Below are 23,863 nucleotides of genomic sequence, written 5' to 3'. Positions count from 1 at the left end.
GTCCCCTTTGCTGTCTCTCTATCAAGGAAGAGGAGGATTCTCTGCAAAGAAAGGAAAAAGACGGTGACAATAAAAGAAATGCATCGGACCAAACAGCAATGGCAGAAAGCGAGAAAAAGCGGTTGAAGGCACGCGTAGGTCAGCAGACCACGGCTCTACCCATCAACGAGAGCGACCTTGAGGCGTCTTCTTACTCTACGGTTCTTGAGCCTGAAGTGATTGCTCGACATATAGCTGGTCATCTCCGAACAATCATGCTGCTAACACTCAGAATCATTTCAATTGATGGACCTGTGGAGGTTTCATCAGACAAAGAAAGTGTATCAGGGAAGACTGACGACCAATTATCCCAGGTCGCATCCAGCCACGGCGATCTGGGGGATACAAGCGACATCTGGACAACGTCTTCACATCTCGAGGAAGATCTAGCGGAAGGGTATCGGCTTCAAGATATTGAAGAGCCAGCTCCTGAGGGCGATGAGGCCATCGCTTGGGATCATATCCGTGGCAAGGAGGATAGCCCCATTGACGACTTTTTGCATCAAGCTGCAGAACAGGGCGCGTTCCAGTCTCACTTGGATGAACACAAGAACAGAGCTGCGGAGACTCTTTGGATAAGTGGTGGCTCTAAGAGAGACCCTCAGGAGAAAGCTAAACAGACCCTATCGGAGAGCAAAGATGCGTACCGCATTGCTTGGAGGGCATTTGAGAAGCTATCTGAGCGCGAGCAGCATCTTGCTCTAAGGGCCTTCCAGTGGGTTCTATGCTCATATCAGCCTCTGAATACTCAGCAACTCTCTATGGTAATGCTTATCGATCCATACTCAGATGAGGTTGATGAGCTCAATGGGGAAGCTGAGAGACTACTTCGGAGAGGTGGAATCAATGACTTGTGTGGCAGCCTCATCACCTATGACAAGCAAACCGAGATCTGGCACTTCAAAAGTTTGACTGCGGCAGACTACTTCGAGACAACCCATTGCGAGTTCGGAAAGGCTTTTGCGTTTATCGCTATGGCCTGTCTGAAATTTCTCATCACGGATCCTTGCGCGTTGAACAAGACCACCTGCCAGTGTGCCGGAAATGCTGCACCAAACTCTGGACCTTCCCAGTACCCTTGCAGTCTTATCAGATCCCATGCCATAAGACATGTTCAAGAGACTGAAAGGGACCCGACCAGTCACGACTCGAGGCTAGCAGTCCTCGAGAAGCGCTTTTTAGGCTCAGCAAAATCCAGCAGCACTGCATACCAAGCCTGGGCCGAAACGTGGGGCATGATAGTTCTAACGGATGAAAATTACCTCAAGCCAGTCTCCTCCCCTCTATTCGCAATGGCGGCCTTCGGATTGCAGCGTTTGCTCTCTGATTGGTGGCTTGATCCTGAGACAGACTTGGATATCTGCAATGCCCAAGGCAATTCGATTTTGAATCTGGCAAGCATCCACGGCCAAGATGCAATCAAAGATGTCATTAGGGCTCGTAATGGCAATTCTTGGGCTTACAGACCGGAACCTTCTCCCACAACCACTCAACAAGGGTTTAGCCGCGAGGGAACAAACAACGAGGGCACTTTAACTGGCCGCAATCCTGGGTTCTTTGTAAGCGCAGTGGCCATGGTCCCAGATCATACGACAAGGGCTTTTGCTAACTTGGTGGATTTTAGTCAAGCAGGGGCCGAAAACTCCGGGTTCTTCGAGGGGTTCTAGGCGGTCCCAACATCCGCTAGAATCTTTGAGCTTCTTGTTTATTCTCAACAAACTGCTCATACAGGAACCTGAAGTGGATGAATACTTGAATTTCGTTCCACCACGTTCGCCTGGTGGTTACGCAGGTGAAATTCCGAGCAAAGTCATGCGTTATTTGAATGGTGAAGTGTCCGAGGCTGTTGGATACTATTGGCATCGAAACTCGAGCGATGCTACAGGATACCTATTTCACCTTGATACATCCGGCAACTACATCCTGGACCCCTCAACAGGCTCCTACGTGGCAGCCCAAGAGTACAAGACATTTGCAGTTTTTGCCTGCAACCCTCTGCTACCCATCATGGTCACGGATATGGATCCGTTGGTGTACCAATCTCATTGGGACCTGCTTAGAATCTTCCACTCACGAGCAATTCAGAGTGGCCTCTCCCAGGTCGTGACTCTTGAGAGCCCTGTGGCAGAAGGGCCGGCCCCAGTGCGGTACGTGGCTGGGAAGTCGCCTAGCTGGGTGCCAGGACTGATTCCTGAAACATATCGTAACCCTTCTTCTCATGCCCCGGCCTCATTGGGCTTAGGGGGTGAGCTACCCGTTATCTTGAGCCTCATGGCTCTGAATGCACGTCCCTTGAGCGGGGGCGAAAACGAGGCAAATGAAGTTTTCTTAGAGAAGCAGCAGTGGTGCAATGGGCGATGGCGAGGAAATAAGGTCCCAAAGGGGCGTAAGTAACCTTATTCCCTTTCATCTGCATCAAAGGTTTCACAGGCGAAGTTATTAACTAACAATACCATAGATCCAGACACTGCCCAGGATGACCCGAACGGGTTTCTCTGCATGGTTTTTCTTGATCCTGAAAACCCGGGTTGCACTGCGGAGACCTTGAATTTTTTTGAGTGGCACACGGCTATTATTCGCGGCTGAAATTTCGCGTTCTAATATTGTATTACACGAAATTGAACCTGTAACTTTATCGAACTCACCAGTGTTGGGGGGGATGAGCAATGCGGTCCGCAAGTGCTCACAGAAATCATCAGAAATATGTGTGCTGAGCCTGTTGTAGCACTTCATTTCATTCCTTGCGATCCATGTATCCTAGCATAATCCAGAAAACGGAACATTCCAAGTATGAGAAATACTCAAAATGTCGGCTCAGTACCAAGTAGGGGAGAGCTACAGCAGCGCACTGATTACATGGAATACTGTTCCAATACTGGCTTGTGTCGTCATTTATGGAGTTGTCGATCGTTCCGTAACCGGACCTAGGTCCTCGGTCGTCCGGACCGATTGCGGAGCATCCGGCACTACAAGTCACATGCAAACCACGGAAGTTGAACTCGCGAACCCCTCACTGCAATTCTTCTTAACAATAACCATGTCGCAAAATCAAGAGTTCAGCGAAACATTCAAGAAGGGCCTCGAGGTGCGTGGCGAGGTCCTTGGCGAGCAATACGTCACCAAGGCAGTCGAATCGCTCCAAAACGAGTACTGGAAGCCAGCCCAAGAGCTCATCACTGAGTACGCATGGGGTACGGTCTGGACACGCCCTGGGCTCGACAGGAAGCAGAGGAGCTTGCTGAGTACGTGATCCAGCGACCCATTGACATCTTGTCACTAACCAGTTTACAGCTTTGGCTTTTCTAACGGCGCAAAAGGCTTATCCAGAGCTGGCGCTTCACACCAAGGGAGCCCTACGGAACGGTTTGACAGAGGTTGAGATTAGGGAGGCCATCTTGCAATCAATGATCTACCTCGGTGTTCCTGTTGGAATTGAAGCGATGAGGGTTACCGAAAAGGCAATCAAGGAGTTCCAGGCAGAGAACGGCGCAGAAGCAAGCCAGGCCCAGAGTTCTTAGAGTGAGCTCATGATATTGCACATTCTATACAAGTTAGGAGCATCTCATCGCCTCATTTCACAGCTTGCCGTTTTGATGGTCCGAAAAAACAATCTCGGGTCAACCTCTTTCTTGGCAATTTATAATACATTCTTTATTCAGCTCAGCCATGACATTTTCTTGTATCTCGATAGACAAAGACGGGGGGTAATGAGGAAGTAGCATTGAGGGACTAGTTCATATCTAACATGAAGGGTTTACGAATAGTTTGCGTATCTGTTTGAGGTAATAATATAAGCCCGCTGAGCTAAACAAGTAGTTAAATAGTGAAAATCCAATGGAAACAGTAAACGTTAGGATGAGTATAACCTGGCAACGAAAGAGTTAGCAACGGGAGCTTGGATTATCATAATAACGGGAAAGTGGAATCCCCTTGCGCAAGAGACCTTACCGTACTCCAATTCTTTTGAGCTCTGAGTGTCCGGTCGATATCCCAGTATGCAATGATGCAGAGCCCGCCGGCAAACATGTACAGACTCCCGTTAAGTAACATGACAGGTATCTGCCAGAGATATGCCTGTGATGTCACCTGCTCCTGTCGCCTCTGGCCAGTCTCTGCGGCCGAATCCACGGCTTCGGCACTGGCTCTTTTGCCGATAAGGAGACCCCGAACCATATCTTGACTGTTCGGATAGCAGCTGATCCGATGAAGAGCCACAAGTAACTGAGAGCCTGCAGCAATGGATGATAGAGAGAGAATCATGGCACTGTACCATGCCGCTTTGGTTAAATGGATACACGTTGATTCGCTGTTGGACGCCTCAAAATGTGGCCAGCTGAAGGAGCCGGCGATCAAACTGCAGATGACTGAACTCTATGATGTAAACGCGAGTAGATTAGCAGTTAGTCTCTACACTTTTAAGAAAGCGAAACTCACAGTAACAATGATTACATTAAGTTGCCATGTCATGTTTTCCTTCCATTTGGCAGTAAGTGCATCGCGGAGCTGGGGATCCGGCTCGTTAAGGAACGCCTGAACAGGTTCGCTGGTGAACTCCCAGGCTGAGGCATGGAAAGGCAGCAGTCGTTGGAAAATACGCATTAAAATGTTTGATTTGGACATCTTCCAGGGTCGTCGCTTGCAAGGTTTACACAATCAATTCAGATGCACACGCAGCCGCTTTTCCTTCCATAGGTTATGGCCATCAGCCTTTAAATAAACCACGGCCGCTGAGCCCATAGCGGGTCCGGGGCAAGTTGCTGCCTACTGTTGGCTATGCACAGCTGAACCTCGCCCTGCATGAGTTGACAGCTCTCAATAATTGGTCGAAACACCCAGGCGAACAGGATGACGCAGGCGCCACGGCGGCAACTTTTGATCTTACGCTCAGTCATCAGATATAAAAATGGGGCATTCCCAGGCAGTCATACTACAGTTATAATGCCCATGTGAGGTTGCTCGTCTTCGAATTGTTCTGGTCTTGGCACTTTTTGTCCCCCTGCCAAGATGCCGCTCATCCCACGCGCCAACTTTTCAGGCGAGAGAGAGAAGACCGATAACGACCTTATTGACTCCATTCTAGCCAAACGCGATGCCGATCTCTACGAAGAGGAGCAGACTGGATCATCTGTCTTTATCATCAAGTGGGGGAAAACTCCACGCTCGTCCATCAGCTTTCATTTCGCTCTATTACTTGTCGATGATAGCGCCGATTCTTACCCAACAGCTGGCACGGTTGGCATGACCTTCAGTTGGGGCTCCTTTGAAGATAACCAGCTTGTCAAGACCGGAGGTACTACTAAGCTGAAAGCCTACAACTTCCAACGTGAGATGGAATTTGGCAACACATACGAGTGGATTGGACGAACAAGGGCGCCGGCTGAGTACATCGAGTCAGTGAGTAAGTTAAAAAGCGCATAATTCGACACGAAATGTTCAAAACTTTCTTTTATTCTAACATCTTCCGACATTAAACAGTGAATGATTTCGGCGACTACTACAACTTGGTTACTAATAACTGTCGCGTGGTTACAGTCAAGGTCGCCAAGTTCATCACAAACAACCAGTATAGAGAAGAAAAACGGAGCCGGAATATTCTCAACATTCTCAAAGGACTGCAACAGATATCGTCACTTGGTCGGGCAGCCGGTGCGGGGATTTGAAGCTGACAAGCGGTTAATTACTTGGAAAGCAGGGGTTGGTCTGGTCACCTGAGACTCAGCCTCCCTTGGCAGAGCGGCTCGGTTTGAAACTTATTTTTGATTCGTTGTGTGGAAAGCGTTGGGTCATTCGTGTATGTTGTGAAACCTCAAACGGGACATCACTGTCTCAACGCCACAACTGCGAGGCCCCTAAACCGACCGGTTCAAGAGTTGTGTTTGCCAATCAAGCAATTGGTCCTCCCCACCCTCGGTTAGGCTATTGGATCAAGTCCCGGAACTGCCGAGCCTGATTAGGATGAAAAGCCATTTAGTTTTAGGCTTCGATTCATAGAGATCTAGTGTTGTGAGAGAAAGGAGAGGTTGAATGGCCCACCAAGCAACTTGAGTCCATCTTTAGAGACAGCCTCTCAAAAGGACATGCTATCACGTATTGAAGCATGTAGTCATAGGTTAACAAAAGTCTCGCAATCAAGCCCCTCTAATCCACCATTTAGTTCTCTTTTCTTAACAAATGTCCCTTTGTAATGAACAACAAGCTGAGCACAAATCCAAGCCCAGCCAGGCCGACCGAAAACCATAGAGCCCCTCGATAACCCAACAGTCTATCTTGTTCATTCTTTCCCGCCTTGTTGATATTAGTTTCGACAGTACCCGCAAATCCAAGCCCAATTGAGATGCTGTAGTTGATCACAGTCAGGACAACACTTGCACCCATTCCCTGAAACTCCCGAGGCACCGCGTTCGAGAAGATGATGACAGCGGACGGGAATGACGTATCCATACCGACAGTAATGATGAGGACGCTGAAGAAATAATAGGTCCAGTAAATAGAATGAGGAGGTCGACTTGCTGCGAGGATGGAGCCCACGAGGTAGGCAGCCTGACCGACGACCATGATCCAAGACGCTGGAATCCTCCCAATCAACTTGCCCACGGCTAAGGCTGATGCCAAGCCAATGGGGATGACGGGAACGAACCAGGCTGCTATTTGAAGAGGAGTATTTCCTCCAATATCCAGAGCCACTTGGCCGATATAGTAGACCTATGACCGTCGTTAGTGTGCAACTTCTTTTGTCAGAGAGCAATTACCAACCCAGATGCCAAAACACGCCCAGCCTGTTGCTGTGCATGCAAATACGAACCCGATGTCAGAGTTGAAAGAGGCTAGAGGCAAGAGAGGGAATTTCGCCCAGTATAGCTCGATGCCGAAGAACACTGCTCCAAACAAGACACCAAGTATGAGACACACATAAACGTAAGGCTGTTTCCAGCCAACCACAACAGCTTGGTTCCAGGCAAAGTTGAACAATACCAATGCGGTAACACCAGTCAAGCCGCCGGGGATATCGAGTGCTTCGAGTCTCTCTCGGAGTGGCTTAGTCTGCTTCTCCTGAAGAGGCGGTGGGATCGTCCACTCAGCAAATGCAGCAATACCAGCAAGTGCAATGGCCAGGCTCCAGTAGATCCACGGCCACCAGGCGAGGGCAAAAAGGCCTCCAAATAAGAAACCTGCGATGGCACCAAAGGGAGCAGCGCCACCAAACCATGCAAATGCCATATTCTGGCGCGGCCCAGGTGCAAAAGACCGGCCTAGGATACCGAGTGCATTTGGTAGAGTCAAAGCAGGACCCATGCCTTGAAACACACGGCAAAAGGTGAAAAGAACGTGATTGGAGTAGACCGATAGGCCGGCAACCAAGGACCAAATCGAGTACCAGCTCATGCCAATGACGAACATCTTCTTATGGCCAAATTCATCACCAAGTCTTCCGCCGATGAGAATGAAAGTGCCGAGAGTCAAGCTGTAGCCTGCGATGAGCCAGGAGAGTTGACCTGGATTGGTGACGCCAAAGGACTCTCCAATCAGACCGACAGTTGCGAGGGTGTTTCCCAGGCCAACTTGGTTGGTGAACATGGCTGTGCAGAGAGTTCCAACGAAAAGGATCTGGCGAGGGGTTGAAAGGGCGTCCGCTGGATAAAGGTTCTTGTCTTGGTCGGACTGCGAGCTAGACTCGACATCTGGAGATGTTATGTGAGCAAGGATGCCTACCGGAGGTCACTGAAGCAACTCACCTTGAGGGACTTGAGGTGGTGTTCTGCGTGGCGATTGGGTTTTTGGCTTTGGCTCCAGATCTATGTCAGATGGGGAGCTCATGGTGGTGACAAAAGTAAATATCTCATTCAAGGCTAGGAGGCAATGGCGACTGAAGGTTGAGTCTTAAGCAGGATCAATTAAGTCGGTAGGACTTGAATTTATATCAGACATGACCTACTTGAGCAACTCCTATTGCATTCATCATAGCTTACTTGTGCTGGTCCATGTCTAAGCACACTCTGATTGCTCGTGTCAAGACAGGACTAGTGCCGGAGGTCTCGAGAGGTCCGCTCCGGGCCTCCGACTGGGGCGAAACACCGGAATGCATGACGAATGACGTTTCTTGAACGTTGAATAATATGGCAGCTGTGCCAAATATACTTTTTTACGTGGTTACTCAGCGTTTTCATGATCCATTCGGAGCCTATCAACAGCAATCTATATTAACAATACTTTTATCCCCCTTTTTTTTTTTCGAGATATCAAAAAGCTCGCTCCCTGTCGCCACAACAACAATCTCCAATCACTCCTCTTCGACATATTCTCTTCCTAGCTTGGCACTTCACATCATGAATTCGTCTCAATCCATAGTTCCTCCTCGGGGATTGGTGCTTGTGACTGGAGTCAATGGCTTCATCGGTTCTCACATCGCCAACATCCTCCTTAGTCTTGGCTATCAAGTACGCGGTACCGTCCGCTCCACAGATAAAGCAGCCTGGATCACGGAAGCCATGCAAGAATGCAACCCCTCGGGGTACTTCGAAGTTGCGATTGTCCCAGACGTCAACGCACCAGATCCATGGGGCAAGGTTGTCCAGGGCGTTGATGGCATTGTCCACGTCGCCACAGATATGTCCTTCGACGCCGATCCCAACAAAGTCATCACGCCTATGCTACAAGGCGTGAGAAACCTGCTTGCAGCCGCGGCTTCGGAACCAACAGTCAAGCGTTTCGTCTTCACGAGCAGCGACCGAGCGATATCCAACGCCATCAATGGCAAGGAAGCGACGCTTGACTCGAGCATGTGGAACGACTCGGCCGTTGAGAGCGCCTGGCGACCGCCACCATACGAGGCCGATCGCGTCTGGGACGTCTACGCAGCCCTCAAGACCCAATCCGAGCAAGAGATTTGGGCATTCGAAAAAGCCGAGAAGCCTAAGTTCATCATCAACTCGGTGCTTCCTTGCTTCAATATTGGGCCGATTATTCACCCCAAGCAGCCGGGAAGCACTGGGAAATGGGTACGAGACTTCTGGAGAGACCCTGGACATTACAAGGATCTGCAGCAGTTTGGTGCGTCGTGGTACATCAACGTGGAGGATACTGCGGTGCTTCATGTCGCTGCTCTCACTCAAGAAGATGTCAAGGGGGGACGATTGTTGGGGTTTGCAGGTCCCTTCAACTTCAACACCTGGCTTGATACTTTTCGTCAGCTAGATCCGGCGAAGGCTTGGCCGGCTGATGATCCATCTCAACAGCACAACTTGTGCAAGGTTGATACTGGAAGGGAGGTGGAATTGTTGAAGCGATTCGGACGGCGTGGTTGGACAAGCTTCTACGAGAGTGTGAGGAAGAATTGCCTTGAAAGCCGCGAATGAACATGGAATTCTAGCTAGCAGGATGACATCAGTTAGTAATGTGCCAAGGCGTCCAAGATGTGGCACGCAGAATGCAGAATCATTGTAGCATCATTTCTACTGAGATGGCTTGCTTTCGCTATTGGCTCCTGATTGACCTTTTCAGCCATGTGAACTTACCAATTCTTTATAATGTCAGTTCTCAGACAATGTGTGGCTTCGTCAGCAGCACGCATGCTATCAATATGGCTGTACCAGCTCGCGATGTCATCAAAGCCGCCGCCCACGACACGGCAAAACACCATTGAGATCACCATTACACTCGATATTATTGCAATTGATTCGTTACAAGATGGAAGAATTATTAATTAGATCTCCCACTGTCTTGGATCCCACTCTTGGCCCGAGAGGGAGAGTTCAGGTGGGTGTCATCTTGCTGACAAAAGCCACTTGTCTTGGCGCAAGCCTCCGGAGGCTTCATAAGGTCCGCTCCGGGCGCGCTGACATCAACAGCAACCACAGGACTGCTTTACGAGATTATGCAGCATGAGATACCTATTGGGTGATGATGGACTGTGTGGACTATATTAAGATGCATTGCATCTTGCAATATCACTCGAACATTTCTTGCATCCCAATCCCCTCCATCTTCCCACAAGCCTTCACGTTCTCCTCTCTCCAAGTTCAATCCTCAACATGGCTCCCAACTCCCCCGTAGCCCTCATCCTTGGAGCTGGTTCCAACATCGGACAACATGTCGGCCGAGCTTTTGCAGCTAAAGGCTACAGAATTGCCCTTGCTGCTCGAAGCCTGAAGCAAGAGGACAGCACCCCCAGCCAGTTGCACATTCGCAGCGACTTCAGCGACCCAGAGTCTGTGGAGAAGGTCTTTTCAACCGTCAAATCGCAGCTCGGTGCCCCAAGTGTCGTGGTTTACAACGGTATTGTGCCTTTCTACTGCTGCCCCTCACGTTATCATTGACACTCCTCTCAATAGCCGCTGCTGTGACTCCCAACGATGCCAAGAACCCCCTCAGCCTTGATCTAAAGGCATTCACCCGCGACTTGGCCATCAACACCACCAGTGCTTTCGCAGCAGCTCAGCAAGCCGCTCTCGCTTTTGAGGAGCTCCCCGGCTCAGCATCTCGTACCTTCATCTACACCGGAAACTTCCTTAACGACCATACCATCGTCTCCCTCATGGATCTTGGCGTCGGAAAGTCTGCGACGGCTCATTTCATCAAATGCGCTGCTGAGGCGTACGCTAGCAAGGGATTCAAGTGCGTGCTCATCTTCCATGCTACATGACTCGATTACTAATTTAATGCAGGTTCTACTACGCCGATGAGCGAAAGGCGGATGGTTCGAGCGCATCCGCCGCAATTGATGGTGCTGCTCATGGAGAATTCTATACCAAGCTTGCTGAAGAAGACTCTCAGGGAGCATGGCAGCAGACTTTTGTCAAGGGCCAGGGGTATACGAAGTTCTGAGCTTGTCACCAATGCAAGCTGTAGTAGTAGCTGAACTGGGTATCTGAACATTTGAAGTTTGGATAGCAGATCATAGTTCTCAAGGCGTTTTCTCCTGTAAGGTAATCTCAAAAATGAACAGATTTCTCTTGCCTGCTTTCTCCTCTCCCTTCTCTTCTTCTCTCTCTCACGACATCCAGAGTTTCACGACCGGTCTGTGTTCAAGGGGGTCACAGCAGCCTTATTCTCTACAACTTGAATGCTTGTAGTTGATGGCAGAGCGGCTAGCAAAGGAAAGCTCTGAGCTTCATCACTGCCATTTTCTCCTGACCTGCCTTGGCCTGTCATCACAAGAGTACCTACTCGAGACACTTGAAGCTGCCTGTGGATTCTGGCCTCTGTTCCCTTTTCGGTGCCGACTGTATCCCAAGAATGTTAGTAAACCATCCTTTTAGAATGTATAGCGGTAACATACCGATGAGAAAGGTAAGAAAATTTGCCACGACGGGGATCCAGACGGCCATAGCCACCAGTTGGCCAAAGCCCCAGGAGTACTGGCCGCCGTTGATTTCTTGGATCTTTTTGAATGCTTTCACCACCTCTACAAGGCAGAGGATCAGCATCAGTAGGTTCGCTGTAAGCAGAATGCGTGACAGAACCTGGCAAAACCGCCCACTAAAGAACCGAGATATCTTGGACTCAGGTTTTTCTCTCAACTTGATAACCCACTCCTCAAAAAGAACAATGGGGAGGAGAACGTGGACAGCGGGAGCAAGCCTTGTGGTCATCTTGAAAACCCGCTCCGATTCATCAGGTCCTTGGAGTAAAGGTCCCAGGCAAAAAGACATAGGCCCTGGATTGTTCCCACAGCCTTCGACTGCGGCGTTCTCTCTAAGGATCTCAATGAGATGCTCGGGATCCGCCCACGAGCCTTTGGTCTTTAAGTCATGGGCGATGATCATCAAGAGCCAGCTAGCCAACATGGGGACCATGGAGGCCCATCTCGACTTGCCATGCTTGCCAACTCGTTGACGGCACGGCTGTAGGAAGGCGATTGAACACGTGCCTACGACCAAGAGGCCGAAAGCAATGTCGTGATTGACGGAGTAGGATAAGACTGATGACACGTTGGCTAACTCCAATCTACCTCCCCCTCCAAAGGCGCATAGGAAGATGACACCGATGGTCAGGCCAAAGGCTGTTTGGGCTTCTTGCAGCTCTGAGATGGTCGAGTGGACTGCCAAGGTAACACGGTTGGCGTGCTTTGAGTCCAAAACTTCGTTCCTCGTTTCTAGCGTCGAGGCACGGCCGGATGCACCAAAAGACTGTCGCGTCGCCGTCTTGAGGCGATTCAAGGGCTGGTATGTCACCCAAAAGAGGCCAGCCAAGATAAGGACGAGAGCTATCTGTACCATGTAGGCGACGAGTATGCCCGGCCCAGCGATGTCCGCGTCGACGCCCAAATTAGCCTTGCCACAATACGCGTGATTGATGACACGAGAAAAGTCTTGGATGTTGTCAGGGCTGACAGGGCTGCACCGAAAGTTTTCAAGATCTTCAGTGCAATTTCCGTACTTGGAATCGGAGCAGGATTGCCAGAAGCATCGCCGGACGCGCATCAAGACATGGAGCTTATCAAAGGCCTCGAGCGAACCACCAAGATCGAACTGGTCGTCCATTTTCTTGAGACTGACGGGATCGACAGTCTTGTTGCCCGGTACAACTTCCATGGTCACCGCAGCCAAGGCCATACAGTTCCAAATGTTCTCTGGTGAGCTGAACATGTATGTGGCGTCGCTACAGGTGCGTGTGCAGTTGGGCGCCGTCTAGCTGTCGGTTGTGCACCCCGACTCGAAAAGCCGCACATGCTCGCCATCCGCATGAAGGACACCTGTGATTCTGCGAAAGTAGGCTTCATGCCAGGCTTGCCATAAAGTGGGAGTGGGGTGGGTATAGTTGTACTCGGAGATGGTCCGAAACTTGTAGTCATATTCGGGCATGATGAAGATGATATGAAAGTGAGCAATGAGGAAAACAATCAAGAAGCTTTATTACCAACTTATCAACAACCTATTGACAAACGGCCATGAGCCAACACGACTTAAATAGCCCAAGTTGGAGGCAATCAACCTTCCCAGACGACCTGGAAGAAATCAGGCTGGCGGTTATCTCATGCGCTCGGCAGCCACCCCAAGAGTTGACAGGTTTACCCAGCCAATAAATCCCACCGTACAAAGCCTCACCGTTTTTTTTTTTTTTTTTTTTTTTTTAGCCTACCGAGCACAAGACTTCAAGTTGGTAACTTGGCCTCCCAGCCGGCCTCCGCTTGATCTTTTCAGGCCCCGCCACTTTGCCATCCCACCACCACACTGGTGCGAAACACTACGCCCTATTGGTGCCGTATCCCGCGCCGAGAAGCTGAATGTCTCGGCTCCGCGGTTTGGTGTCCGGATTTATCACAACTGCATAGCCTGCCTCGGTCATAAGATCAGGCTATCATCCAATTGGTTGCTGGCGAAAACAGGCTCTCGGACAAGAGCTGATCTGACCAGCCATTATGATTTTAACACTTTGTCTCATTGTATGGCCTGAAATTCCAACTGGAAAAGGAATTAGGCAGAGATTATGAGTGATACGGCTGTCGACAGTCAAGCATCACGGTCTTCGATAAGCGTACGTAACGATTTTTAGGAGTCGAGCGAAATCTCAGACAGGGTCGGTTATGGCTCCCAGAAAACATAACGGCAAAGCATGGGTGGATAAGAAAGCATTTGATAGCACCGGCGACAACATCCCAAGTCTTCCCCTCACACCTTCAGCCCGACCTTCGACTACCTTGTTAATCTCAGCTAATAGCAGGACGAGCCTGGCCCTGAACCGGAAAGCAATCTTAGTACGACAAGTATCGGTTCAAGTGAGGTTTGGGATGGGCTTGATTGTTGATTTATAATCACGGCAATCCTCATCACGTGAGCTCATCCCATCTCACCATCCCGTCATCTCCCTCTTCTTTCTCTACCACAACCTCGTGCCAAGACTTCTAACGGCATCGCAGAGCTTCTTTTCGGCAACTCAGAGTCAGCATTGGCCCCCTTGGTCAATTTCTCTGACAAGCTATCCACAACCTCAAAAATGGGGGCAGACACACAAGCTTCGGGGCCGTCCGGTGAGCCAGCTGAGTCTCAACGGCCTATGATAAGAGTAAATTGCCTATTTTCAATTATGGTCCAGAGAAATAACACGCTTGATAGGCATGCGACATGTGTCGGATCAAAAAGATACGATGCCAGCCGACGAAACAAGGATGTGCGCAATGCACCAAGTCCAAGACAAAATGCCACTTCACTCCTATCTCCACGAAACGAAAGCCCCGAAGGCCTGCTGGGTACGTCTGAAGCCCTTAAAATCATTGGCGTTGCTAATATCACTGCAGTTACAAGTACATTGCTCAGTTGGAGGAGAGACTTCAGAACATGGAGAACGTCTTGCAGAAGGCTCTTCAACGGGCCAAATCCGCCGAGGGCGAAGCTCCACCAGCAGAAGATACCATGGACCTTGCACCGTGTGAGAACTCAGGCGAACAATCACAGACAGACATGGTTGTTGCGAGTCCCCCGCAAAGGATAACGAACATCTTTCCTTCGTCCTGGTTTAACACGATACCAGGAGACTTCACAGAAATCCTCAACTCCACAGCATCGCCGTTACGCCCGTCCCCATCATTTACCGTGGGGATGGCGCTGGGCCCATTCTCTCTTCCCACATTTCAGGAGCTCCCTACAAAGCCAGTCGCACTCGATCTGGTAATGGATACATTCAAGAGCTTCAACCGCTTCTTCCCGCTCTTTGATGAGCAAGACTTCCTTCAGAAGTTTGACCGAAACTACTTGACCTCGAGTCCAAGTTCTCCGGGTTGGTGGGCATGCATCAACATTGTTCTATCGCTGGCGCATCGTTTCCGATCGATGCGCATGTTTGAAACAGGCTATCAGAGTGCCACGGCGTGCGGGTATTGTCATAATGCACTCGCCGTCGTCGCAGAACTCAATGTTCTGCACAATAGCTTACCGGCAGTTCAAGCTCTGGTTGGCATGGCTGTCGTACTTCAAGGATCAGCAAACTCACATCCCGCCTCTGTCCTCACAGCCGCCGCGGTGAGATTGGCACAGGCCATGGGGCTACACCGAAAAACTCGTGACAACGGCCTTACCGAAGCGCAGAATGAGCAGCGGAGACGTGTGTTTTGGATTGCGTACCTTCTTGACAAAGACATCAGTCTAAGGATGGGGCAGCCTTTTTCGCAAGACGATGATGACATGGATGTCGAATTGCCGTCAGGTATTCTCTCCAAGTTACCTTTTAACCGCGACGGACCTTGCACTATCGATCTCTTCAAATCCCGCATCGGACTGGCGGTGATTCAAGGACAGGTCTACAAGCGGCTCTACTCAGTACAGGTATCGCAGCAGTCTGAAGCTCAGAAATCGTCTGTGGCGAAAGAACTCGACTCGATACTCTCATATTGGCGAAGCGGTGTCGAGATTGACCTTGAAAGCGACCGAGTTGTAGTGCCTCTGTCTCCAGAGGCGCTCCACGTACTCATCCTACGCTTCACCTACATCAATTGTCTCATAATGGTTAATCGACACTTGCCACCAAGGCAACAATTGGCGGTGAATGAGGGATCCGATACGCAAGGCACTTACGCACCTCCTGAAAGTGACTGCATCATCGAGTCGAGAAAAGCAGTTCGTCTAATGCATCTGATACCTCATGGAGACTATGCCTGTGTCTGGTAAGCAATCTATCAACACCAACATTTCTTTACTAAACACCGACAGGATCCTACTCCACCCGTTCTTCGCCGCCGTCACTACCCTTTTGCAGAATGCGCTAGACCACCCTGCATGTCCAAACGCACAGTCTGACCTGGAGACTGTCCAGCCATTTTTCAGGCTGCTAGACGTTTTGGCAGCGGAGGAAAGAACTTGCTATCGCTCAAACGAGGCGAGAAAGATGCATCGCGAATGCAATGACTTATTACGAAGGGCATCGGAGGCTGTCGGCTGTATGAGCATGGTGTTTGACTCCACGGAGCTGATAGAGGTGGTCTAGGGAGGGACAGGGCACATCACGGGAATATGAATAGATGCACTAGGGTTCACGGCTGATGAGACTGCGCTAAGCTCGGTCGCTATAATTGAGGAAAGAAAAAATGGCAACGGTCTTCGATGTCTATCTAAGATCTATGAAGCCCCATGGCATCAATGGAGAGCATGCCAGCTCATCTCGAGAACACCTTTTTACCCACAAACCCCTCAAAATCCCAATCTTTTTCTAGCGCTATGTTAAAGGCTAAACCGGATTGCCTTTTGTCCAATCTACCTTAACATCCTGCTTGACACAGATGCCTCCATCCCCTCCTGGGCCAGTGCGATACTCGGGCCCCAGTATAGACTCATCACTCTGATTATCGCCCGCGATACGAGTGATGGTGCTAGGTCCGCGGATGCCCAACTTTGGGTCCGCGTTGGGGAACCCTCTGTTCGACTCGCTCGCTTCGTGACTGCGAGGCAAGCTGCCAAGGTTGTAGCTTGGGCCATCGCTGCCTTCGCCTTGCTTCTTGTAGGATCGTTCGGAGGAGTACTTGGAGCCGTGGAATGTTCGGCGCCACAGGGGGCGGAGGATGGGAATGCCGATGCACATGAGGGTGACGGCCATTTCGGCGGCGGACCAGATGATCAAGGGGACGGTGTCGACTGTCAAAGTCGTTAGCTGGGACTACAGAGTGTCTGTGGGTAAACTTACGTGTGTAATTGGCTGTAAAGCCGGTTGCAACTTCGTAGGTGCGGACAATGCCACAGACTCCAGCGCTATGACATGTCAGAGGAGCAGGCAGACCAAGGTTGACAGGTACTTACACTACACCGAAGCTCATACTGGCAGCGATTGTGATCTTCTCCCTGTACTTCATGTTCAAGCCCCAGATGAAGATCCAAGGGAAAATAGCGAAGAAAAAGTCGACGACAGCACACCATACTGCAGCGAAGAGTCAGCCAAAGGAGGATGGAAGAGGGTGGCGTTGTAGGTCTTACCTCCAAGAAGGATAGCGAATGGCGTCACGTCAATTTGACACACGCCCTCAACTCGCATGCGATCATAGATCTTCTCGGCCGGGATGCATTGAACCCAAAAGACAATGGCGGTAATGACAGACACGAGCATGAGCGACACCATGGCGACCCAGATGGCAATCCGGTGCCACAGCTCAACGACAATGCGCAGCAAGAATAAACCAAGAGATGTCTTGGCCACACCCATGCCAATGACTGCGAACGTCTGGCCAATCATCTCGTACTTGATGGCCATGGCAGCATTGTCAAAGGCTTCGTTGCCGGCATCCAGGCCGGGCATCGTCTGGCCGAAGCCATAGTTGGCCGAAATGTGGACAAAGACGGTATAGAGCAAAATCAAGATCTAGAAAAATCAGCAAAGAGGCACACAAGATCAGAGTGTGCGTAGTACTCACGCCGCTCAGCCAGTAAGCGTGGTCATCCGCGCCGATTTGCTTCATAACAAACGCTCGCGTGTAAAGACGAAGAACAACAAAGATCCAAGTCATGACTGTAAAAGCCCACATGACGGCCAAGGCCATCGGGGCTTGTCCTCCAATTTCCATGATGGGCAGCTCGACAACTCTCGCAAGGAACCGTGTGCGAAAGGAATCAGTCTTGCTGGGAGGAACCAACGAAACATATGTCTTGCGCAAAAGCTCTCGTGGGACCTCAGGACCCAGAAATACATATCGTGCGGTTCCGTGTCTTTGGTATCGACGACTCAGTTTGCGGGAGACAATGGCTGGTGCTTTGCCACAGGAGCCCCAGACCTGGTTGATCGGCATCGCGACTGGGTTACATGGTGTGGTTCGGTCTGGACGAATTTTCTAGGCCGCTGCACGGATCTTGAGATATCCAGGGGACCATCGTTCATCGGTAGTTTCAACATGCAGGGGAAAACATGATAGCTCTTCGAGAAAACAAGACGCATCAGTCATGAACGTAAGCACTCCAACCCTTCGGCGGCATCTGAACGCCGGTACCAAACCTCTTACGCAACTACTTTAGCTGATAAGCGCCTCCCTTTCCAAAGAGAGAAAGGCGAAGCAAACAAGTCCATTGTTCAACGGTTTTAGCTGCCCTTGGCGGTTTGCTTTTCTCAGGGTAGCATTGCTCCGCGTTAGTTCGCTGCAACGGTAGCCCGGACCGCGGCCGTTGATTCTCTCCCGGGGGGACCCTTGGCCGCATCCGAGACGATGGATGCGGCATTTGCCCAAATGAAACGGCACGGGTAATCTTCGAAGCTTTGCTGATCGTCAAGGGACGGGTTGCAACCGAGGGGCGCATCCCTGGACCCCAAGTCCCTAGCTTTCAACCAGTCGTCTTCACAAAAGAAATATAAATGCTGGAAGGGTTACATGGCTGATTTAGCAGCCATTATGTGCCATCGCCATTCATTAGTAGTCCGGCTAGGCTCTGTTTAGAACAGTTCGTTGAAACGGCGGGTCGGGCACTTGCGGGTATGGCGGGAAACTAGGGCAATATATCCATCCTAACGGGACTAGAGAGTCAGTTCCCCGGCCGGAGAATGTCAAATAGCTCGACTCGAGTTGGCTGGTTCTCGACCGGGGGGATGAAGATCCTTGCCACAATCTCCACAAGCAAACAACGACGACGCGGCAGAATGAAAGGCTCACTGTGACATGGTTCCTGCAGACAAACAACGAATCCCAAAGGCAAAAATGACTCGTACGATTTATCTTGCTCGAGTCGTTGGTCGAAGCCGCCGTCGGCTCCTTGAAACCGGTACTCGGAAGATCCCTGACCTTTACGATAAATGAAATTTTATTAGCGACATATCTGGGCTCCGAGTCCCCCATGCAAAAATCACTCTCTGCATCTCTTTCCCCAAAGTCGCAGCCGCAAGTGTCACCACGATGAATCACACTTCATATCTTGACACCTCCATACTGGAGTCTGCAGAAGGCATTCTGCGCAGCAATTCGTCCCTCTTTTTATACCTCATCGTCCCTGTTAGCACAATTTCACTGTGGACCATTGGCTCGTACTTTTCGTCACCGTTGAAGAAGTACCCCGGACCGTTCCTTGCGAGTAAGTGACGCAAACCATCTTTGCTTTTCTCGGATTCTACATCTCCGGGGCGACTGCCGTGTTTCAGGCCAGCAGCTAACAATGACCCAAGAGTTCACAAGGTTGTGGTATCTGTACCAAGCATGGACGGGTGACTCTCACCTTGTGCTGGATAAGCTACACCGGCAATATGGACCTATTGTCCGAATCACACCGAGCATCATTGATGTTGATCTCCCTGAGCTCATCAAGACCATGTTTAGCATCAAGGGTGACTGGCTGAAGGTAAGATGGCATGACTCTTGACGCAATGCATTGACTAACAAGGTGCCAGACTCCCTTCTACCATGGCAGCAGTGCTCTGGTGAATGGACAAATCGTCCTCAACCTCTTCAGTCAAACCGACCCTGTCAAGCACAAGAAGGAGAGACAACCTATCGCTAAGCACTACTCAAGTGCCGGCATCACCACTGTGGAGCCACACATGGACAAGGTCATTGACCAGTTCTGTAACGAGCTTGAGAAGCGGTACATTGACGGCGAAAATTCCGGCAAAGTCTGTGACATCGGACAGTGGACGCTATTCTGTAAGTGCAATTGATCGACCATGTACCACCCTTGTAGTTATTAACCGCCTCACTAGATACTTGGGATGTAGTTGGAGCCGTGACATTCTCCCAGCCCATCGGCTACCTCGAGAAGGGCTATGACTTTGACGGAACCTTGTCCAACGCTGACAAGGCCATGGACTACTTCACCGTCGTGGGAACAATGCCCTTCCTTGACCGCGTCTTTGACAAGAACCCCATCTGCCACATCGGACCCCCCGGTTTCAACACCATCACGGGCATCTCGATCAAGCACCTGGTGGATCGGTACCAAGGCAACGACAAGGACTACCATGATCCCGAGAAACCGGATTTCTTGGACAAGTTCATCGAGGCCAAGAATGCGGATCCCGAGAATGTGAACGATCCGCAGATTGTGTCGTGGCTTATGGTCAACATGATTGCTGGCGCTGACACGACTGCCATTACTATTCGCAGCTCGTTGTACTTTTCTCTCAAGAACCCCAGAGTTTGGGGTCGTCTCACGGATGAGGTTCTGGCTGCAGGTTTCCACGGCCGAACACCGCCCAGCTACAAGGAGGTCAAGGCTCTACCATACGTTGACGCTGTCATCCGTGAGGCCCTCCGTATGCTCCCCGGTGTCTCCATGACCATGGAGCGCTACGTGCCTCGTGAGGGCTTCGTCCTTCCCAACGGTGACTATCTCCCCGAAGGCACCATCGTAGGCATGAACCCCTACATTCTCGCCCGAAACAAGTCCGTCTACGGCGAAGACGCCGACACCTTCCGTCCCGAGCGCTGGCTGTGCGATGAGGCAAACGGCGAAACTGAGGAGCAGTTCCAAAAGAGGCTCCTCCTGATGAACCAGACCGATCTCTCATTTGGAGGTGGCAGCCGCATCTGCATCGGCAAGAACATGGGTCTTTTCCAGACGTACAAGGTCCTCGCTACGCTCATCACATTATTCGAGATTGAGCTGGCAGATCCGAAGAAGGAGTGGAAGGTGATTAATAGTTGGTTCCCCAGACAGGAGGGACTGGAGGTGAAGCTCAAGAAGCGGGTGCTTTAGGGAGTTTGAGGTTCATTTGTAGGATATGTGATTCCTGGCCGCAACAAGCGAGCTCATTTTGTTTTATATGTTCGATATCGAGATACACCTGAGTAAATGAATCCTTTCAGAGCGTTCTGCGCGTCCAGGTCCAAGAATGTTCATAGTCTGATCTCTGCAGCACTAAGTCTTGTGCATATTACGTCGCAACCGGGCCAGTTTGCGATTGATGCTAACCCTGCCCCAGAGTCGTGCTCCTTGTGGGACGTCGCATTCGGGTGCTTCTAGCTGGTTCATTTGATAAGGTTATGGAGACATTCCAGTCGCACAGACAATGCTGAGATACCCATGTCGAGATCAGCGCCGCCGACCGTTTCTTCCCCTTCCTTATGGGGTCGAAGCCGAGTCTCCATTTTTGGGCCCCCAAGTACGCCATGCGACACTCGCCCTACCCTATAATTCTTCGGGTCTCGATAAGTCAGCCTTTTGCGAGAGATAAACGCGACTGTAGAGAACTAGATTACTTTATGATAATAGGCTCACTTTCACAGAAGACTTTGGGCTGGTTCTTCGAGCCATAATAGGCGTGAAAATGAGAACAGTCTATAAAATCTCGTTCCCTACTCGCTGAGCCAAAGTAAACATCAGCCAGTAATAAGAAATACGGAAAAGAATGCAAAAGAGCAACTACACGCAACGGCACTTGACACAAAAATTAACACTATACTACAATTAATAGTAGCAGTGAGAATGAAAAAACAAAAAACTCCCTTGAACAGCGGAGCCAAAAAAAATTTCAATCGTGTTATAGGAAAAGCCCGATGCGGGGGTCGAACCCGCAACCTTGAGATCGCGTACTCGTCTTCGCTTGTAGGCGCAAGATAAGAGTCTCACGCTCTACCGATTGAGCTAACCGGGCGTCTTCGCCCGGGCATCAAGCCCGTCGTGTGTTGGCAGATTGTGCCGACAGGGAGATCTTGAAGGTTTGTTTGTTCACTCATCCCAAGGTTGAGTTGAGAGGTTTCCCATTGAGTCTCATCAAGCCAAGCCTGCTTGCTCTCTATGGTCTCTGCTCCCTTTCATTCGCCTTTCGCAACTGCTTCTGAAAGGCATATTGTCTGTTACGTCTTTCAGTATCTTCCCGATATTCCCTCATCCACTGGTCCTTCTCCTCCTGCGTCTTCTGCCTGGGTGGCGGCGCATCTGGGGCCCTCCAACCAAGCGGGATATTCTGCGAAACTAACGATGTGTAGATGGGAAGCCATCTTCTGCTTCCATCGTTTGGCGAAGCCGCTCCTTCGAAGATCACCCAGGGCAATAGCTCCCATGTCTCATCGACGGGGACTTGATCGCGCGTCGCCTGGACGTAGCCCGTTGGGTGAGGTGGGTTGTATTTCAAGTAGGCGGCCTTTTCGTCCCTTCTGGTGCGCCATTCCGTGTATTCTTTTTCAAGATTGGCTGTTTGCTCAGAATCCAATTCGAGTTGGAATTCCTCATTTATCAAAGGAGGCTGATGTTGAGTGGAAAATCCCGCCTCCCACTTCCTCGGATGCTCGGGTAACTTTGCCAGCGCCGTCCAGTGTGCGGCCAATGCCTTCGCCCGCTGGGTCAGGTCAAAGGATTCCTCTGGGATAGGTTCCCGCGGGTTTCCTCGTCGACCTATCGCCTGGATTGTGTCCCGCACGCCAGTCTCATCTAGCACCAGCCACGTCAAGTCGCGACGCGTCTCAAGGCTGCGCAACAATTTGGAGCACAGCGCGTAGTCATCTCCGGGCAACGAGGTGGGCACTAGATAGTACCGTAACTTGGCTTTGATGTAGGACACTTCGCGAAACGTGTTCACAGTGTCGGGATCATCCGGCAAGTCCTTGAACGGATTGCACCGCTGAAGGAAGTCCTGAGAAGGATTGATAGAGGCCCTGACCGTTTGCGCCATCTGTGCCATTTGTTGCGGGGGGCTTTTCGCCTTGAGGATGTTGAAGAAGCTCCGGAAAACGTTCATTTCATTGACCAAGAAGAAGTTTGCGAGAGGAACAAACAACCGTCTTCAAGTTGAGGGAAAGAAGGGGGAATGCCTGGATGATGCGACGTTGCGTACTGCAGCCAATGGCGAGTGTCGCCTGGGCGAAGTACCTCGCTTAGTTGTTTAGGGTAATTAAACTCCTTGGATCCTTGCCCTCAACCATGACGGACGCCTGTACCTTGAAAATACGTTTGACATTGCACTTGGATGCAATTTGAACATCACTGGCCTCGGAATCGATTGTTCACACCCACAACCTCAATTGTGGCTATCAGATCTGCCTTGGCTAAGCATTCTCGGTGCATTTCAGGTACCCGCACTTTAGCATGCGGCTGTGCCCGCTCGGGATCCACGGTGTTTCAATGGAAACCATGCCAGGCTTCATCATGCATAATGAGCCACCACCGTAGGCGTGGTGGCGCCCAGGATTGGGGGCTCACGGTCACAATACGCCCTTCCATCGAGGCAGCCGACCGTCGGTTTTGTGTTAAAATCCCTCTATCTTCCTCGTAACTGTTGATGTCAGCACACCCATACAACAACCTCATAACCGTAAACGTCAAGGCTAGGGCTGTATACTACTTTTGAAAATGGAGAATGCTAAAATTGAGCGCAGCAGTTACCATCCAAAGCAATGTGCCACCGCCGTATTGAGATCAAAATGTGCCGTGTCTGCGGCACAGAGGCCGCGCCAATCGCTTTCAATGTGATTCCCTGTGGATATCCCCTACAAACATCTTCTCCCGCACACAACACTCCTATATGCCCCGGCATTATTGATGAACCCGAGCGCCCAAGTCACTTGTGTACCAGTTGACACAATAGATCGGTGTTGGGGATGAGGCATACAGGGAGAACCAGCGGGAGAAGTAGGCTAGAAAGGATAGGAAAGAGGAACAGCGGGTTGGAGAGGCCAACAAAAGAAGATGATCTCGACGAGGTAGACAAGCTTTTTAGAGACTTGGAAGAGACAGAAGCTGCAGAAGTAGCTGCAGCTGCGTCAAAGAAAAACGACATACAAGCGACAGCGGTGGTGGTGGCATTGGGTGGCGAGGACGGCGTCTGAGCCATGCGCTCGGGACCGGGTGAGACACCAATTGGGCCATTCACGATCGCGAGGCTGTTCTGCAAGAGAGCTACACGGGCTCCTCGGTTTAAGTTGGCGGGAATGTGGATGCCAAGGTCAAAGGGATCCGGAGCAACGGGCGGCTACGCAACGCGCAAGTTAAGAGTTTAG

The 23,863-nt window shown here is 50.7% G+C and overlaps 12 protein-coding genes across 12 annotated transcripts; 8 read left to right on the top strand and 4 right to left on the bottom strand.

The window, feature by feature from the left end:
• Positions 1-8: 8 nt before the first annotated feature.
• Positions 9-1,726, top strand: NCS57_01335000 (uncharacterized protein; the record flags this gene model as incomplete). The annotated part of the gene is made up of 2 exons (XM_053062991.1): positions 9-1,598; positions 1,664-1,726. Exons 1-2 carry the CDS (start codon positions 99-101, stop codon positions 1,724-1,726), a joined length of 1,563 nt encoding a protein of 520 aa, XP_052907886.1. The 5' UTR covers positions 9-98.
• Positions 1,727-1,851: 125 nt separating this feature from the next.
• Positions 1,852-2,625, top strand: NCS57_01334900 (uncharacterized protein; the record flags this gene model as incomplete). Its single annotated transcript, XM_053062990.1, has 2 exons — positions 1,852-2,425; positions 2,498-2,625. 2 exons carry the CDS (start codon positions 1,852-1,854, stop codon positions 2,623-2,625), a joined length of 702 nt encoding a protein of 233 aa, XP_052907885.1.
• Positions 2,626-3,061: 436 nt separating this feature from the next.
• NCS57_01334800 (CMD domain-containing protein) lies at positions 3,062-3,557 on the top strand (the record flags this gene model as incomplete). The annotated part of the gene is made up of 2 exons (XM_053062989.1): positions 3,062-3,281; positions 3,331-3,557. The coding sequence occupies exons 1-2, from the start codon at positions 3,077-3,079 to the stop codon at positions 3,555-3,557; spliced, it is 432 nt and encodes a 143-aa protein (XP_052907884.1). The 5' UTR covers positions 3,062-3,076.
• Positions 3,558-5,043: 1,486 nt separating this feature from the next.
• Positions 5,044-5,699, top strand: NCS57_01334700 (uncharacterized protein; the record flags this gene model as incomplete). The annotated part of the gene is made up of 2 exons (XM_053062988.1): positions 5,044-5,437; positions 5,515-5,699. 2 exons carry the CDS (start codon positions 5,044-5,046, stop codon positions 5,697-5,699), a joined length of 579 nt encoding a protein of 192 aa, XP_052907883.1.
• Positions 5,700-6,189: 490 nt separating this feature from the next.
• On the bottom strand, positions 6,190-7,854 carry NCS57_01334600 (MFS domain-containing protein; the record flags this gene model as incomplete). Its single annotated transcript, XM_053062987.1, has 3 exons — positions 6,190-6,741; positions 6,793-7,718; positions 7,773-7,854. The coding sequence occupies 3 exons, from the start codon at positions 7,852-7,854 to the stop codon at positions 6,190-6,192; spliced, it is 1,560 nt and encodes a 519-aa protein (XP_052907882.1).
• Positions 7,855-8,276: 422 nt separating this feature from the next.
• On the top strand, positions 8,277-9,392 carry NCS57_01334500 (Epimerase domain-containing protein; the record flags this gene model as incomplete). The annotated part of the gene is made up of 1 exon (XM_053062986.1): positions 8,277-9,392. The coding sequence occupies exon 1, from the start codon at positions 8,364-8,366 to the stop codon at positions 9,390-9,392; it is 1,029 nt and encodes a 342-aa protein (XP_052907881.1). The 5' UTR covers positions 8,277-8,363.
• Positions 9,393-10,067: 675 nt separating this feature from the next.
• On the top strand, positions 10,068-10,860 carry NCS57_01334400 (uncharacterized protein; the record flags this gene model as incomplete). The annotated part of the gene is made up of 3 exons (XM_053062985.1): positions 10,068-10,311; positions 10,368-10,650; positions 10,701-10,860. The coding sequence occupies 3 exons, from the start codon at positions 10,068-10,070 to the stop codon at positions 10,858-10,860; spliced, it is 687 nt and encodes a 228-aa protein (XP_052907880.1).
• A 183-nt stretch (positions 10,861-11,043) lies between these two features.
• On the bottom strand, positions 11,044-12,839 carry NCS57_01334300 (uncharacterized protein; the record flags this gene model as incomplete). The annotated part of the gene is made up of 3 exons (XM_053062984.1): positions 11,044-11,258; positions 11,315-12,636; positions 12,685-12,839. 3 exons carry the CDS (start codon positions 12,837-12,839, stop codon positions 11,044-11,046), a joined length of 1,692 nt encoding a protein of 563 aa, XP_052907879.1.
• A 1,132-nt stretch (positions 12,840-13,971) lies between these two features.
• On the top strand, positions 13,972-15,954 carry NCS57_01334200 (Zn(2)-C6 fungal-type domain-containing protein; the record flags this gene model as incomplete). Its single annotated transcript, XM_053062983.1, has 4 exons — positions 13,972-14,040; positions 14,091-14,224; positions 14,273-15,634; positions 15,681-15,954. The coding sequence occupies 4 exons, from the start codon at positions 13,972-13,974 to the stop codon at positions 15,952-15,954; spliced, it is 1,839 nt and encodes a 612-aa protein (XP_052907878.1).
• Positions 15,955-16,194: 240 nt separating this feature from the next.
• NCS57_01334100 (uncharacterized protein) lies at positions 16,195-17,518 on the bottom strand (the record flags this gene model as incomplete). Its single annotated transcript, XM_053062982.1, has 5 exons — positions 16,195-16,598; positions 16,648-16,712; positions 16,761-16,878; positions 16,935-17,316; positions 17,369-17,518. The coding sequence occupies 5 exons, from the start codon at positions 17,516-17,518 to the stop codon at positions 16,195-16,197; spliced, it is 1,119 nt and encodes a 372-aa protein (XP_052907877.1).
• A 1,314-nt stretch (positions 17,519-18,832) lies between these two features.
• Positions 18,833-20,624, top strand: NCS57_01334000 (uncharacterized protein; the record flags this gene model as incomplete). Its single annotated transcript, XM_053062981.1, has 4 exons — positions 18,833-19,007; positions 19,099-19,271; positions 19,321-19,573; positions 19,630-20,624. 4 exons carry the CDS (start codon positions 18,833-18,835, stop codon positions 20,622-20,624), a joined length of 1,596 nt encoding a protein of 531 aa, XP_052907876.1.
• Positions 20,625-21,663: 1,039 nt separating this feature from the next.
• On the bottom strand, positions 21,664-22,605 carry NCS57_01333900 (uncharacterized protein; the record flags this gene model as incomplete). The annotated part of the gene is made up of 1 exon (XM_053062980.1): positions 21,664-22,605. One exon carries the CDS (start codon positions 22,603-22,605, stop codon positions 21,664-21,666), a length of 942 nt encoding a protein of 313 aa, XP_052907875.1.
• Positions 22,606-23,863: the final 1,258 nt, after the last annotated feature.

This window comes from Fusarium keratoplasticum, chromosome 11, assembly GCF_025433545.1.
Source record: "Fusarium keratoplasticum isolate Fu6.1 chromosome 11, whole genome shotgun sequence".
In the NCBI taxonomy this organism is placed as follows: Eukaryota; Fungi; Ascomycota; class Sordariomycetes; order Hypocreales; family Nectriaceae; genus Fusarium; species Fusarium keratoplasticum.
The sequence above is the reverse complement of the archived record's forward strand: the minus strand, read 5'-3'. Positions and strand labels throughout refer to the sequence as shown.